Raw genomic sequence first — 16,942 nt, 5'->3', positions numbered from 1 at the left:
AGATTTTTTCTTCCAAGTCTCCATGGAAAAATGCAGTTTTTACATCCAATTGAACTAGTTCCATATCCAATTTTGCTACCAAAGCCAATAAGATTCTAATGGAGGAATGTTTTACTACTGGAGAAAATACCTCATTGTAATCAATTCCCTCCGTTTGTGCGTAGCCTTTAGCCACCAACCTTGCTTTGTAGCGAACACTATTCTTGTCAGGAAATCCATCTTTCTTTGTATATACCCATTTGCACCCAATTGCCTTCTTTCCATTCGGAAGACTAATAAGCTTCCATGTTCGATTCTTATGAAGGGATTGCATTTCTTCATTCATGGTTCCCCTCCACTTTTCTTCTTCTAAACTTTGGATTGCTTCATTGTAAGTGATAGGAGTATCATCGTTTGCAATTGGAGATGCGTAAGCCACCATGTCAACAAAGCGAACAGGCTTTCTAATTTTTCTCTTTGGCTTACTCAATGCAATAGATTCATGTTACTGTGGAGGTTCTTAGGTTGAAAGTTCAGGCGACTCTTCTTCTACCATAGGAGAGTCTTCATTTTCTGGGAAAACAATTCTTCTATCAAACTCCACCTATTTTGGAGCACCATATGTTTGCTCAACACTTTCTATTGTCACCTTTTCTAAAAAAGTAGATTCATTAAAGGTAACATCCCTGCTGAAGATTATCTTCTTTGTTTCTGGACACCAAAGACGATATCCTTTTACTCCAAAGGTGATTCCCATAAAGATTGCTTTCTTAGCCTTCCGATCCAGCTTTGATTCCTTGACATGATAGTAGGCAGTCGAACCGAATACATGTAAGGAATCATAATCTGTAGCAGGCTTTCCAAGCCATTTCTATAATGGTGTTTTACCACAAATAGCAGTAGATGGTATGCGGTTGATGAGGTGGTAGGCATATGTTACAGCCTCAGCCCAAAATTCTCTACCCGACCCAGCATTGGACAACATACACCGAACCTTCTCCAACAATGTTGGATTCGGACGTTCTGCCACTTCATTCTGTTGTGGTGTACTTCTCACTGTGAAGTGTTGTATAATACCTTCTCCTTCGCAGACTTTAAGAAATGGACCACTTCTATATTCTCCACCATTATCTGTACGAAGGCGCTTGATCCTTCTGCTTGTTTGAGTTTCCACCATATTTTTCCATTTGAGGAAGACTCCTAACACTTCATCCTTAGTTTTCATAGTATACACCCATACTCTTTGAGAAAAATCGTCATCAAAGGTCACATAGTAGTGTTTTCCTCCCAGTGTAGTTGTCTTGGAAGGTCCCCACACATCAGAGTGAACATAATCCAAAAAACCCTTGGTATCATGGATTGCCGTACCAAATTTCACTCTTGTTTGCTTCCTTTTGATGCAATGTTCACAGAAATCTAGCTTGCAGATCTTTGCTCCCTTTAATAATCCTTGATTTGTAAGAAGTCTCAAGGATTTTTCACCTGCATGCCCCAAGCGTATATGCCATAACTTGGTTGCCTCTATTTCCTTATCATCAGTAAAAACTATTGCCGCCGTCCCAATAACTGTACGATCGTGATATTGATACAAGTTATTGTTCTTCCGAATTCCCTTGATTACCATAAGTGCACCAGAGATGATCTTCATGACTCCGTTTTCTGTTGTTACGTTGAATCTCTTTGATTCTAGGGTTCCCACAAAAATAAGATTCTTCATCAAACTTGGTACATATCTAACGTCCGTCAATATTTTGATTGATCCATCTTGATTCCTCAAGTGGGCTGAACCAATCCCATGTGTGGTAAAAGTGATATCATTTGCTGTGTAGACGACTCCACCTTCTAGTTCTTTAAAATCAAAGAACCAATCCCGATTGGGACACATATGATGGCTACACCTAGAATCTAGTAGCCATATGCTCGAAGAACTAGTTGACGGCGTAACAGCAAGTAAAAGATCTAAGCTTCCATCTTCGCACTCAACCACATTTGAGACGACCTTTCCTTTATTAGGTTTGCCTTTATTCTTTAACTTTGGACAGTCACTCTTCCAGTGCCCTTTTTCCCGACAAAAGGCCCATTCATCTTTGTTTGGTCTGGACCTTGATTTGGATCTCTCTTTCTTTCTTCTATTTTGGCTTTGTGAACGGGCTCGAACTATTAGAGCCTTGTTGGTTCCACTTTTGCTTTCAAGCTTGTCCTTCTTCCTCAATTCATAGCTGTACAAAGTAGCACAAACCTCGCTAAGAGACACTTTATCCTTTCCATGAAGTAGAGTAGTTTCAAGAAACTCAAACTGCTCAGGAAGGGATCCCAACAACATATAAGTCAGTTCTTCATCTTTAAAAGTTTCATCCAGATTAACTAGATCAGTAACCAACCTATTAAGTTGGTGATATGATCATTCATAGTGGTACCCGGGACATAAGTGAAGCGAAATAGTCTTTTCTTCATATGGAGTTTGTTTTGAGAGCTTTTCTTCAAAAAATTTTCCTCTGGTGCATTCCACAACTTATTTGCAGAAGTTTCCATACAGAATGCATACTTCTGCTCTCTTGAAAGACACAATTGAACTGTACCACATGCTAACCGATTGATGGTCCCCCATTCATTCTTCTCAATATCTTTTGGTTTCTCTTCTTCAATGGCAATGTCTAGACCTTGCTGAAAGAGAGCGTCTAGAACCTCACTTTGCCACATACCAAAATGACCGGTCCCGTTAAAAATCTCCACTGCAAATCTGGCATTTGTCACAGTAGTTCTTGCCAGAATAGACGAGTTTGATGTAGATGTTTTTGCGCTATCTGCCATCTTTGCCATAATACTATTCAATAGCTGCTGATGCGGAATGCCAATAGCCCAAGGAAAACTTTTCTGATGTTGAAGATCAGGCTAAGCTGCAACCACAGAGCATACTAAGAATAACCTTGGCTCTGATACCAATTGTTGTGAAATTCAGGATTATTCCACCTAACTTCATCACAATGTACTATTGCACAGGTGAATAGAGAGTGAATGATTGTGCAAAATTACACCGAGTAAATTCCCAAGGAAGTGGGGGGTCTCAACGGACCGGTTAAGTTTCACTTTCCTAGACAGAATTTTCTTTAGACATAATTTTCTTTAGACATGTAATTAGCACAATATATTACTACAACTATACCCGACAATAGCTAACTACTGAATAGATGAAAGGAAGAACACCAAAATTTAACGAGGTTCGGCTAATTGTGCTTACGTCCTCGGACACTATCAACTAATATTCGTCTATTGTAGAAATATTACAAAATGAGAGAGAGAAGAGAGAATGTGCCTAAGAGAGAAGTAGACATATTTGGGTATGGATTTACAAATGGAAGTGATGGGTTATATAGGTTAGAAAATAACACTATTACAACAACTCATCACCTACCATTGAAAACTAGCCCACCGTTGAAGACTTCCATGGCAATATCAAGTTCAACAATGGTGAGCTTTCAGAAATGAGCCATGATTCAACACCTTAGTAGAACTATTTCTCATTCCCTGTTTAAGAGCAATGCTTACTAAACAAGCATCTAAGCCTTCATGGCATTAGCTTATTTGAAATGTTGTATTTGCAAGAAACTCTTAAAGATGTTGGAGGAAATGGAGGATATGGGATGGATGTATCAATGTCCATACAATGAGCTGGATCATTTTGCACATCCACACTTAATAGTTGGATAATCTCTTCATCAGTGATTCTTATCATAGAAGCCAAAGGATCCAGTGCATCTGCATATCTATTCTATGACCTTGGTTCTAGAAGCCTATATCTATAGATGATCTCCCTCTTAATGAATTAGACCACCACCACCTTAGTGGTACTAGCATAAAATGCAGCCTTCGCCCACTTTGTGAAATAACTAACCCTATTCTTGTCCAATTTTAAATTAAAATGAAGATAAACCTCCTTTCTTGATCAAATCATGGAACTGTTGACTTTTTTTCTGCACAACTTGATCCTATACATCCTTAAGATTCAAAGACCAGTCACAATTAATGTTTGAATATATCGAACTTATCACGGTACCATTTGAAAGGATGGGTGTATAGGAGGTGCTAATATCTTCCTCTCATATAACTGAACTCCCGAATCTCATGCTTATTTGGGATTTATGTGTAATTCATATAATTTATGCTTACTTAGAAGGGAAAAAGACACCAATTTGCCCCACATTCCTAGTGAGCTTTGATCCAAACTAGACCCTAAAATCAAGAGATGCATTTTCATTGGCTATGAAAAGGGGATTAAAGGGTTCAAGTTGTTGAATCCAGAGGGGATGTAACACTTCATGCAAGAAGTTTCCTTAGCTTTACAAAGATTTAGGGTGTGTTTGGATCAAGTATTTTATTTGGTGAAAGGAAAGGAGAGGAAAGGAGGCTGGCCAAGCTAGAAGGGCTACTCTCGCATAAATTCGATATGGTGTTTAATGGCTCCGCCCACCACCAGCAGCCATCGGCACCCCTACAGCGGCCTCAGGTGAACTCTCTCTCAACTCTCTTTCACTTTCTTTCGCTCTCCTTGTTGGGATCTTTCATCTCTCTCCTTCTGGTCTCTCTTTTCTCATCTCTTCTCACCGCTTCTCTCTCACCTCACAGTCTCTTTATCCTGCGGGTCCTAAATGAGCCCTCAAATGGCAGAAAGCTAAAAAAAAAAATGGAGAGAAGCTGCCACGTGTCCCCACTGTAGGTGGACACGTGGCCCATCAAGTCCAACTGGGCCAAACCGGTTGGCTGAAATCCTGGGATTGGTGCCATTGGGATAAATGGGTGTGGGCTTGATCCTGAGCCAGTTGATAAATTCACCGATTGTGATGAAGAATGTTATGGGACTTGGAAAATCATTGATTATCAATCAGAGTTTTAATGATTGATCAAGTCAAACCTTAAATAGGAGATTATTAGTATGTGTTGAGGTGTTAGAGTTATGTTAGTACGTGTGAGTTAATAAGTGTATTATGGTCATTTTTAATGTACTTGACATAATATATAGACGGAGAAACTTAGCATTGATGTCAGGTCTTCCATTTAACCCAATTTTCAACATGGTATCAAAGCAAGATCTGACCTAAACCCTAATTGCTTGGCCACTGCTAAATCAAACCCTAAACATCATAATACCATGCAAACCTGCTGCTGTAGAAGGATCATCAGCATCACCAAAGTCCAGGAGCAGGTTCAGGAGTTGCTGGAAAAAGCTGCAGTCTCCGGAACTATCCTGGATGCTGCTGTCCTCTTCAAAACCTCAAGAAATACTTCATATTTTGCAAAACTAACCACATAGCAAGCCACAAAACCTGCTGATCTACCAGCCTGCAAAATTTCACTGTCAGAGGAGCCCACTGAGCTCACTCACCAGCGTGTGAGTCTTTTGAGCAGCCATTTTGATTTTTGCTCCAATTTTTTCCAAATGTCTAGAACCTTCTGTAAACCTTAATACCAAGTTGTTTGTCATTTTTGTTTTTTTTTTTCCCCAAAGATATTACCTTTTTTAGGTGCTCATGTGCAGCATTCCAGGAATGATTGTTTACTATTGCCTGAAGCTGTTGGTCAATGTTTATTGAGTTCATCGAGGCCTGAAACAGTGGTGCTGCTGTGTTCTTGATTCGTTTTTCTCTTGTTCATCTTGTGGTTGTGGTTTGCTGCGGGTTTTGAACGTTTTGTGTTGGGATGGTGTCCATGAATTCGGATGGTGTCCATGAATTCCAGGAGGATGTTGTTCGCCTTGTATTTCTGATTTGCTACTGTACAGAGGCTGTTTGGTACTGCTAGAGCTGTGTGCTGGTTTCTTGGGGCTGTGAGTATTTTTTTTTTTTGGGGTGTTGTGGAAGCCTTATGGTGGTTTAGTTGTGACTCAAAAGTGGCGGGTCACCTTATTCGTGGTTGCTCCAATTTTTCCTGTGCTGTGTGGTGGTTTCTTGGGACTGTGTCTAGGTCTCTTGGAGCAGTGGCAGCGTTTATACATTGATTTCGTAGGGCTGTGGCAGTGCTATGTCCAGTTGTTGGTGACTCTTTTGTGGTTGAATTAGTGGTTGACTGGTTTGTGTTTGTTTCGTTTGGTCCGGAAGTTCAATTGTGGTTGTTTCGGTTGGTCCAAAAGTTCACTTTTGGAATCTCAAAAGCATTTTGTTCGCTGTGTATTTCTGATTTGTTGCTGTATTGAGGTTGTGTGTATGTTGGTTTGGCGTGCTCAAATACCAGAAGTGTGTTTCCCTCGTCAGACATTAGCTTAGGTGAACAACGTACTATAACTGTCTCAGAGGTAGAGTATTCAAGGTTCCTATAGTGTCAAGCATCCCAACAAGCATCTCATCACATTGTATCTTTTGCTTTGAAGGGTAATCTTACAATTTATATGTCATTTGGTATCTCTCCTATTAGTCCTTGGATTTTTGACTTTGCTATTACCAACCATATGATAGGTGGAACCAACTTCTTTTCTGCTCTCTAGTATCCTAAAGATCTACCTCAAGTTACGCTTTTTGATGGGTCACAACTACAATTAAGGGGATGGGAATAGTAAATCCTACTCCTTCCATCTCTCTTTCTTCAATTTTGTACATTCCTAAGTTCTCTTTCAATCTCATGTTAGTTAGTAAGTTTACAAAGGCACAAAATTATTTTATAACCTTCTTTCTTGATTATGTGGTTATTCAAGATCTAAAGACGAGAAAGACAACTGACATAGGACGTGAGGCTTGCGGACTTTGCTACTTTGAGTCGCTCTCTTCTCTCATTGCCTGCACAACCATTGCTACACTGCTTCAAATCCATTGCCGCCTTGGTCATCTGTCCTTGGACAAATTGAAATAGCTAGTTCCTACCTTGAGTTCTATGTCTAGTCTTGAATGTGTCTTGTCAGCTGGGAAAACATCATTGTGTTCCCTTTGCTTCCCGAGTCAACAAATGGGAAGATAGTTCATTCGTGCTTTGTCCATTCTAATGTTTGGGGTCCTAGTTGTGTCACATCAAAATTGAGGTTTCAATACTTTGTTCCATTTGTCGATAACAATGTAAGATTCTTCTTAGTTGTTTAATAACTTTTGTGCCTTTTGTTCTCAAATAAAGACTTAGTTTGATATCCTAGCCAAGTACTTCGTAGCGAAAATGCCAAGGGGTACTTGAGTACCCAATTCAATACCTATATGACTAATTTTGGTATGATCCATGAGTTAACTCCAAGAACAGATAAGTTGGATCCTTGTTCTATCAAATGTGTTGTTCTAGGGTATTCCTATACTCAAAAGGGATATTGATGTTATAACCCTACTTTACTTCGATTCTTTGTCTTTTCTGATGTTTCCTTTTTTGAATCTACACCATACTACTCAGATTCCTTGAGTTTTGTTAACTTTAATGAGTCCCTTTCTCTACCTTGCCTTCCAAATCCTAACCTAATATCTGTGCTCAATCCTCTTACATGTTCATCTTTGAGTCCTTCTTGTTGCTTGTATCATCCCAATTTGTAGATAGACACATGGCGACTCAAGGGAGGAGAGCCACCTCTAGCTTGCACCTCTACACCTTTAGTTCCCTCGTCAGATGATCCTATTTCCCATGATGTTGATCCTCTCATTACTGTTTGAAAAGGTAAACGTAGTTGTACCCAAGATCCAATTTCTAATTTTGTTTGTCATGATTTCTTGTCACCCTTATCTTACTATTTTGTTTGCACTTTGTCTTGTGTTGCTTTCCTAAAATCTATTTCTGAGGCCCTACCCCATTCTAGGTAGAGGAATGCAATGATTGAAGAGATGCATGCATTACAGGGTAGTGATAATTGGGAGTTGGTACCTTTACCTCATGATAAGTCTGTGGTTGGTTGTCGTCAGGTGTATATTGTGAAGGTCAATTCAAATGGTTCCATGGCTTGATTGAAGGCCTGCTTTGTTGCTAAGGGATATACTCAAGTGTATGGTTCGGATTATTTAGACTACATTCTCTCCAGTTGCTAAACTTGCTTCAGTACATTTGTTCATTTCCTTGGCCACTATTTGTTACTGGCTTCTACATCAGTTATATGTGAAGAATGCTTTCCTACATGGTGATCTTCAAAAGGAGGTCTATATGGAGCAATCACTTGGTTTGTTGCTTAGGGGGAGTCGGACTTAATGTGTCGGCTCAAGAAATCATTATACGGTTTAAATAGTCTTTGTGAGCATGTTTTGGTTGATTCAGTGTTGTTGTACTTGAGTTTGGTCTCTAACGGTGTGCAGTGGATCACTCTGTATTTTATCTTCATACTCCATCTAACAGATTTTTGCTTATTGTGTATGTGGATGGTAGTCAAAGGCGCAAGGCGCATCGAGGAGCAAAGCGTGCTTGGAGCCTAGGCAGGAGGCATGAGGCGAAGGTGTGCGCCTTGTGGAGGTGAGGCGCACATTTATTAAAATTGTTTTTGAATTCCCACGTAATGGATTCTTGATTGTAAATGCATTAGGACTAATATTTGAATTTTAAAATATCAAAAATACTCAATACTAGGACATAAAAATGAATACCGTAACATATATTTTCAATAATATGCAATGTTCATGTCATAAGTTCACAAAATAGAAGCAGCAATAAGCAGGAGGGAAATTTAAAAATAAAAATAAAAATTAAAACTGCAAAAGCAGCAGCAGTGCAGCACTGACTGATGCCAGAAATTCCAGATTGCAGAAGCAGAAATGCTTTCAAGAGTAAAAAACAGCTCATTTTCCCAATAAAACTGCAAAGAAAGAGGGAAAAAAAAAAGGAACATTAATGAGGTGGCACAGAGCAGCAGAACAGTTTGAAAGAAGAAGAAGAAGAAGAAGTCAGAAATCCAAAAAAATAACAGATGGTTGAGATTAAGAAGAAGAAGAAAAGGGCTCATGGTTGAGATTAAAAGAGAAGGCAAAAAACAAAGTATTGTGATGCACGCCTCAGTGTGCCTCGCGCCTTGCTGCACCTCTTAAGGGTCACCTCATCTCAACCCCTGTGGGGTGCAAGCCTCATCGCCTCTGTGCGCCTCACGCTTGAGGCGTAGCTGGCTGCTGATGAGACAGTTGCTTCATTTCATGGAGAATTCTCATTGTTTTTTCTATGGATTTTGCCCGAGCCAAATGAAAAGTATTAAGAAGAAGAAAAGGGAGTATATATGTCAACAGATGGTTGAGATTAAAAGAGAAGAAAAAAACAAAGTATTGTGATGCATGCCTCGGTGCGCCTTGCGCCTTGCTGCACCTCTTAAAGATCGCCTCGTCTCAACCCCTGTGAGGTGCAAGCCTCATCACCTCAGTGCGCCTCATGCTTGAGGCGTAACATGCTGCTGACGAGACAGTTTCTTCATAGTCACAGGGAATTCTCATTGTTTCTTCTTTGGATTTTGCCCGAGCCAAACAAAAAGTATTAAGAAGAAGAAGAAAAGGGCTGAGTATATGTGTCAACAGATGGTTGAGATTAAAAGAGAAGAAAAAAACTAAGTATTGTGATGCACGCCTCAATGCGCCTAGCGCCTTGCTGCAGCTCTTAAAGGTCGCCTCGTCGCAACCCCTGTGAGGTGCAAGCCTCATCACCTCAGTTCGCCTCACGCTTGAGCCGTGCCTTTGACTACTATGATGATTACTAGAGATGATGTCCAAGGCATCTAGGATCTAAAACTTATCATACAAATTAAATTTTAGACTGAGGATTTGTGACCATTGAAGTTCTTCTTTGGGTATTGAAGTATCGAGATCTTGTATGGGAATAGTCTCGTCTTAGAGAAGGTTTGTTCTTGATCTTTTAGGTGAGATTGGATTGTTGGTATCCAAATCTATTGATACACCCATGGATCCTGACAATAAGTTAGTGCCAAATATGTGTGATTTGTTGCCTAGCTTAGGATAGTACGAGAGACTTGTTGGAATGTTGAATTATCACACAATCGCTTGACTAGATATATCTTTTGCAACAAGTATTATGAGCCAGTTTCTTGATTCTCCTAGAATAAGTCACTGGGATGTAGTATATGCATTTTGGGGTATCTAAAAGGTGCATCAAGGAGAGGTCTCTTATACACACATATTTAGGGTAGGGATATATCTAGAGGTAGAGTGGTCTGGGTTGCCTTTTGACCAAAGATCCACAACTGGGTACTGTATCTTCTTTGGTGGTAATTTGGTTTCTTGGAAGAGTAAGAAACAAACTATGGTGGCCGAGTCAAGTGCTAAGTTATAGTATAGGGCTATGGCTCACATTGCATGTGAACTTGTGTGGTTGAAGAACATGTTGTAGGAAGTAGGTTTTCCACATTCTCAACCTATGGAGCTGATGTGTTAATTGAGCTGCTATCCATATTGCCTCCAACCTAGTCTTCCATGAGCGGACAAAGCACATTGAAGTTGATTGCCACTTTGTTCGAGAGAAACTTGTACACTTATTACAATGACTCATGTGAAGTTTGATTTTCAGCTTGCTGGTTTGTTTACCAAAGCCTTGGGAGGTGCTTATGTAAAGTTCATTGTAACAAGCTAGGAGCATATGATATATATGCTCTAGCTTGAGGGGGGAGTGTTAATTGTTATTTGGTCATTTGGCATTATTTGTATGTGTTAGATTATGTTAGTAAGTGTGAGTTAGTAACGGTATTATGGTCATTGGTATCGTACTTGGCATATATTATAAATTGAGGGAGAGACCTACCGTTGATGTTAGGTCTTCCATTTTACCCAATCATTCAGCCGAATATTACTATATAATTTAACATTATATCATTAGTGTGCAATAATAATGATCAAACTTCCTACTGTTAGTGATATAATACTATATTATTACAAATATCATAATAGTTATGATAGCACTATATTCTAAGGTAGAATATATTACTATATCATTTTATGAATAATAATATAAAATATAGTTTTTTTATTATTTACAATGTAAGATGCATACATAATATCATTATAATAAGATATTGGTATATTTTAATACGGTTATGTATTGATGAATGTCTTATAAGAGGCCATAAGTATCTCCTAAGTACTTTTGTCAAAAACCTTTTTATTGTTTAAAGTGTTTTGGTAAGTGCCTAGTGCTACTCATGCTTTTCCTATAACAAACCAAGAACCTATTTATTGCAAGTACTTCTTATATAAGTGATATGTGATACAAGTACTTCTAAAATAAGGGGCACCAAATAGGGGCTAATAATATCTTGCACTCAATATGCTAATATGAAATATATTTTAGTGGGGCGACTGTTTATATGGTATGTCGCAATAAGGAGAAGGGAGAAGCGGCTCTTTCAGAAATTCAGTCAATGACTGGCAACCAAAATGTTCACTTGGAGGTATTAAGATTCTTTTTCTTTTCCTTTTGTTGTTTAATGGTATTTTTTAGGCTTTTATTTATTGTAGGACTTCAATTATTTCAAAAAACAAATCATTGTTACTTAAAATTTGGTGATTGGTAAGTTAGCCCCTGTTTGGAACGTCTTAAATAAGTACTTCTTCAGAAAAATACTTTTTATAGGTACTTATGTTTAAAGCAGTGTTTTATACTTAATTAAGTCTTAGTACTTTTAGATAAGTATTTTTTCAAGTAATTTCAGAAAATTACTTTTCTGTAAGTGCTTCCAAACGATCCTGTAACTGTGCAAATATTGTATGCAGATATTTTTTTATGCTAAGTGACTAACAAAATTTAGTTTCAGGTATGCGATATTTCATCCATTAGTGGGATCAAATCATTTGTGTCCAAGTTTTCTTCAAAGAACATGCCTGTTCATGTTTTGGTAAAGTTTTCCTTTTCTTAAATATAAGCCCGTGTCTATAGAATTTAAAAATTGCATATATCTGTGATGGAAAAATTTGTTGATGGTGCATTTTTCCTAGGGATCCTGTACCACATCGGGTGTATTATATAATGATGACCAGATGTGAACATGTCTCAATTCTCAAAATCCATTCTTGAAGAATAAATAAGCCTTTCTAATCTGTTTTATTTTTTCCTTGTTTGTGCCCCACTGACAGTGGGGGTGGTGGTGGTGGTTGTGTTCAACCAAACATATAAGTTGTTCCTGTTAGCTTTTTACATCCAATCTTTTGGATATTTTGGTCTAGGCTCCCGTTCATAAGCCTTTCTAGTCTTTGGTGTGTGTAACAGATTTATATGTAGCTTTTAACTTTTTTTTTCCCTCCTTTTTGTCGTGGCATTGTTTGATGAGAAACTAGCTAATATTCATGTATAATTTTCTTTGATGTGCCAGGTTGTTACTGCTTTAGTTTTGTATGAATGTTGCATTTATTATTCACCAGTTCTTCTGCTCATCAGGTTAACAATGCTGGCTTGCTTGAATGTACACTCATTAAGACCCCAGAAGGGTAAATATCACCTGTTGATTATTTTCCTTCAAAACCATTCACATTTTTTTCTGCTGAAAATTTTTAACAATCTGTATCTGCATCTCTATTTTCCAGGTTCGAGTTGAATTTCGCTGTAAATGTGTTAGGCACTTATGCAATGACGGAACTGATGTTGCCATTACTGGAAAAAGCTGCACCTGATGCTCGTGTCATTACAGTTTCTTCAGGTGGAATGTACTCAGTTCCTCTAACCAAAGATTTACAGGTAAGTGATCTAGTAAACATCCTCTTAGCAGCTTCCATTTCACCATCGTATATATGGAATTTCTGAATAGTTTCTGAATGCAGTTTAGTGATAGCAAATTTGATGGAGTCCTGCAGTACGCTAGGAACAAGCGAGTTCAGGTTAGTAACATTTATGTCATATAAAAAAAATTGGGATTCTCCGACAAAATCACATTATTTGGTGCTAATTATTAATGAAGATATGTTGTTATGAGGAGCTATACCCTATTCTGCTTTTTTTGCCAGATAAATGTCCAGTTTATGTTGTTAAAAGTATGCAGAACTGTGACACACATTTGTAAAAAATCTGTGATGCACCATTCAGTCGAAGTATTTATAGTTTTTTTATGATGCTTTAGTATTGGAAATAGGGTACTAAGGGTAGATCTATTGCATGTTTGGGCTTTCAATAAACATGACTTTGCTGTGCAAAATTAGTTGTAGTCTAGCCTTCTATTTGGTTGGTAAGTTGCATCCTTGATATTGGAAATTAATTTTGAACCTACAATCACTATCCTAAGCTGTTCTTTCGCCAAATAAATGTCCCAGTATATGTAGTTAAAATAAATGTATGCAGAACTGTTGCCAACATTTATACAATAATTCATGATGCACTATCCAGTGGAAGCATTTATGCATGTTTAGTTTGAGAATGGAATCAAGAAAGGAATGGGATCAAGTAGGGAACGGAATCATTGGAGGAATGAAATGGAATTTGTGAATTTGTTCTAATTTTTGGTTGAGGCCTGGAATCAAGATCAGAATGGTATACTAATTCCATTTCATTGTTCGCCATGTATAATTAAATTAGAGGAACAAAAATACGGAATTACATTTATATTAAATTTACCATAATGCATTAATGTACAAAAATATATTATTCTAGTACAATATCCTCTTATTTACCATAATGTCCTTACTGTGTATGGATCATCAAAATGCACATAAAATTTGCCAAAATGCCCTTGTGTAAAAAAAAATATTGCGCCTGTTTAGTTGGTGAAAACAGTTTTAATTTTCCATTTTAGTTTTCCAATAGTACAAAAAATCAAAATTTTTATTTTTACAACGTTTGTATGAAACAAATGAAATGACAATAAACAATTTTGACACCATTTGCTTGTGGAAATAGTTTTATTTTTCATTTCTAATTTTTCAAATAATTACAAAAAATGCCACCTTGTTTTCCAATTTTCCAAATTTTTATAGAAAAGCGGGAAAACGACTTTATATTATTTTTCTTGAGTTCTAACTCTTATTTTGCATGTGGGAGCATGGAATTCGGATCTTGAACTTTAATTTGTGTGGATTATATATAGATTTTCTTTTAAATCCACACAAATCCAAATTTTAAGCCCAAAATCTGTGAACCCAGGTATTACCTTGTATAATTTTTGGAAAATTGGGAAACAAGTTGTCTTTTTTGTAATTACTTTGAAATCTAAAAAATGAAAAGTTGTTTTGAACATGTAAACGAACTCATTATTTCCTATCTTTTTAATACGAATGTTGAAATGCTAAAAAATAAGCTAAAACTTTTATAATTCTTTGGAAACCAAAACACAGAAGACGGAAAATGTTTTCCACTACTAAATGGGCCCATAATATTTTAGTAATATGTCCCTATATTTACCCTAATGTCCTTACTATTTTAAACATCAAAATACATGGATCCTGAAAATGCACATGTATTTTGTGAAATTATATTTATATATTTTACCATAATAGCCGGAAATCCTATACTTATTTGCTGGCGGACACATGCAATTTATTTTTATTGTTGACGGAACTGAAATGAATGGCCAGCAGAATTAAAGACTATTATGATGAGTTATTATTTTTTCTGACTGCTTAGGTGGTACATTGACGGTGATTAAATTATCACCTTTTTAGGAAAAAAACTGCAGAGTACAATCTCTTCAATTTCAAAAAATAAAGCTAGAACCTATGAATCAAAAAATTTAAACAAATAATAATCATTTGAAACGCCAACAGTGTTGCTAACAATGTCGATAGTGTTAGAATGACCCCCGTGCATATTATTGATAATAAACAAATAATAATCGTTCAAATAATAAATACTACCTTCTCAATTTGAAATTGACACAAAAGAATTAACCTTATTTCAAATGAAGTAGCACATATGAATAAAAAAAATTTAAAAGTTAAATAAATAACATCCATCACAACCAAAACTTATTAGTTTCAACTAAACTATCTTTCATAACTACTTAAAATAATTTTTTAAAAAAAAACATGTGTAGAACAAAAAGCAATCACCATAAAATATTTGACACCTCTGAAACTATTTAAAATTTTCTGAATATGTCCTTTAGTATAAAGTCCATCCTCAATCTGAAACTTTCAGCAATGCTACAGGTTCTTCATAGGGCATAATAAATCTTTCACTGTACCTGTCCATGTCAGAAGTAAAAAAATTAAAAACAGGAAAAACTATGTTTAGAGCTAGATATCTTAAAGTTGGGAAAGTGCTTTAGGCAGATTCACTAAACCAACATATTCCTTAAGGTATTTGTTAAAGCTTGATATACATTGTTAGACCACAACCTAATAGCCTAAACTTTTAGGTAAGTGGTAATTTAACATGGTATCAGAGCAGGTTACCAGGAGGTCATAGGTTCTAGTCTCCTTGCCCGCATTTATTGTGTGGTGTTTAAAAAGTTGTTTATTCCCTGTGTTTATCTCTCCATGTGCTGTTGAGGCTGCTCGTGTGGGGGAGTGTTAAAGCTTGTTATACATGGTTTGGCCACAACCTAACAGCTTAAGCTTTTAGGTAAGGTGGTAATCTAACAAACATGGATTTTCCAATTTTTTTTTTTATGGGAGCAGTCCAAGAGATTGGGTTTGAAGAAGGTAAAAAATATATTTTCACATCAATCAAGTCCTTGAAAAAGTGGAAATATATTCTCTGTATCTTTGAAGGGGAGACTGAAATATGGTACCATAAGCTTTAATCCTACAACATTTTTTAGAGCTTTTGAATTATATAAATTGCATTAAGATATTAGTGAAGTCATTTCTACAACAACAACAACACCACCACCAAGCCTTAGTCCCACTATGTGGAGTCGGCTATGTGAATCCTTTTTCGCCAATTTATGCGATCATGGACCATTTCTTTTGATAGATTCAAGGATATTAAAACCTTACTCACTATCTCCTCCCAAGATATTTTAGGTCTACCCCTACTCCTTCTACTGCCGCCCGTAGTAACTAACTCACTCTTCCTCATAGGTGCACTATGTGGCTTACGTTGTAAGTGCCCATACCATCTGAGTCGTCCCTCTCTTATCTTATCTTCTATAGGAGTTACACCTAACTTACCGCGAATATATTTATTCCTTAATTTATCTTTCATTGTTATTCCACTTATCCATCTAAGCATTCTCATCTCGGCAACTTTTACTTTTTGGATATTATGTTTTTTCTTCGTTCAACATTCTAATCCATATAGCCTATGGTCTTATAGCTGTCCTATAAAATTTCCCTTTCAATTTTAAGGGTATTCTACGATCACAGAGGACACTTGAAGCACTTCTCCATTTTACCCAACCTGCTTTAACTCTATGCGTTACATCATTTTCAATTTCTCCTTCAGCTTGCATAATAGATCCAAGGTATCAAAATCTACAAGTGCTATTTATTTCTTCATCATCAAGTTTAACTTTGTCTCCAATATTTCTTCTATCATTACTAAAATTACATTTCATATATTCTGTCTTATTTCTACTTATCCTAAAGCCTCTAGATTCCAAAGCTTCTCTCCATAATTCTAACTTGGCCTCTACTCCGTCCCTAGTTTCGTCAATTAATACAATATCATCTGCAAACAATATATACCATGGAACCTCATTTTGAATACTCTTAGTCAATCGGTCTATCACTAAAGTAAAAAGATAAGGACTCAGAGCAGATCCTTGATGTACCCCTATGGTGATTGGAAATTCTCTAGTTTCTCCATCTATAGTCCTTACATTAGTCATTACTCCATCGTACATATCCTTAATGACATCGATATACTTACTACATACACCCTTTTTTCTAAAACCCACCATAGAACTTTCCTAGGTATCCTATCTTATACTTTCTCAAGGTCAATAAATATCATATGCAAGTCCCTCTTCTTTTCCCTAAACTTTTCCATTAGTCTTCTTAAAAGATAAATAATTTCTGTGGTAGATCTCACTGGCATAAAACCAAATTGATTTTCTGAGACCTTCGTTTCTAACCTTAATCTTTGTTCAACTACTCTTTCCCATAGTTTCATTGTATGACTCATAAGTTTAATTCCTTGATAGTTATTACAATTTTGAATATCTCCTTTA

At 36.8% G+C, this 16,942-nt stretch overlaps 1 protein-coding gene across 5 annotated transcripts in view; it reads left to right on the top strand.

Annotated features, from left to right (window-relative positions):
- The window catches only part of LOC131162245 (uncharacterized), a 36,950-nt gene that overhangs the window by 3,232 nt on the left and 16,776 nt on the right, over positions 1–16,942 (top strand). For 2 of the 5 annotated variants that reach the window (XM_058118523.1, XM_058118525.1), the window contains exons 4-9: positions 8,290–8,373; positions 11,197–11,296; positions 11,660–11,740; positions 12,280–12,329; positions 12,426–12,576; positions 12,660–12,716. In XM_058118523.1, coding sequence (XP_057974506.1) covers positions 8,290–8,373; positions 11,197–11,296; positions 11,660–11,740; positions 12,280–12,329; positions 12,426–12,576; positions 12,660–12,716 — 523 coding nt within the window. The remainder of the gene's footprint in view (positions 1–8,289; positions 8,374–11,196; positions 11,297–11,659; positions 11,741–12,279; positions 12,330–12,425; positions 12,577–12,659; positions 12,717–16,942) is intronic. The other 3 variants (XM_058118527.1, XM_058118526.1, XM_058118528.1) reach the window with 3 other exon arrangements.

Source organism: Malania oleifera, chromosome 8, assembly GCF_029873635.1.
Source record: "Malania oleifera isolate guangnan ecotype guangnan chromosome 8, ASM2987363v1, whole genome shotgun sequence".
In the NCBI taxonomy this organism is placed as follows: Eukaryota; Viridiplantae; Streptophyta; class Magnoliopsida; order Santalales; family Ximeniaceae; genus Malania; species Malania oleifera.
The sequence above is the reverse complement of the archived record's forward strand: the minus strand, read 5'-3'. Positions and strand labels throughout refer to the sequence as shown.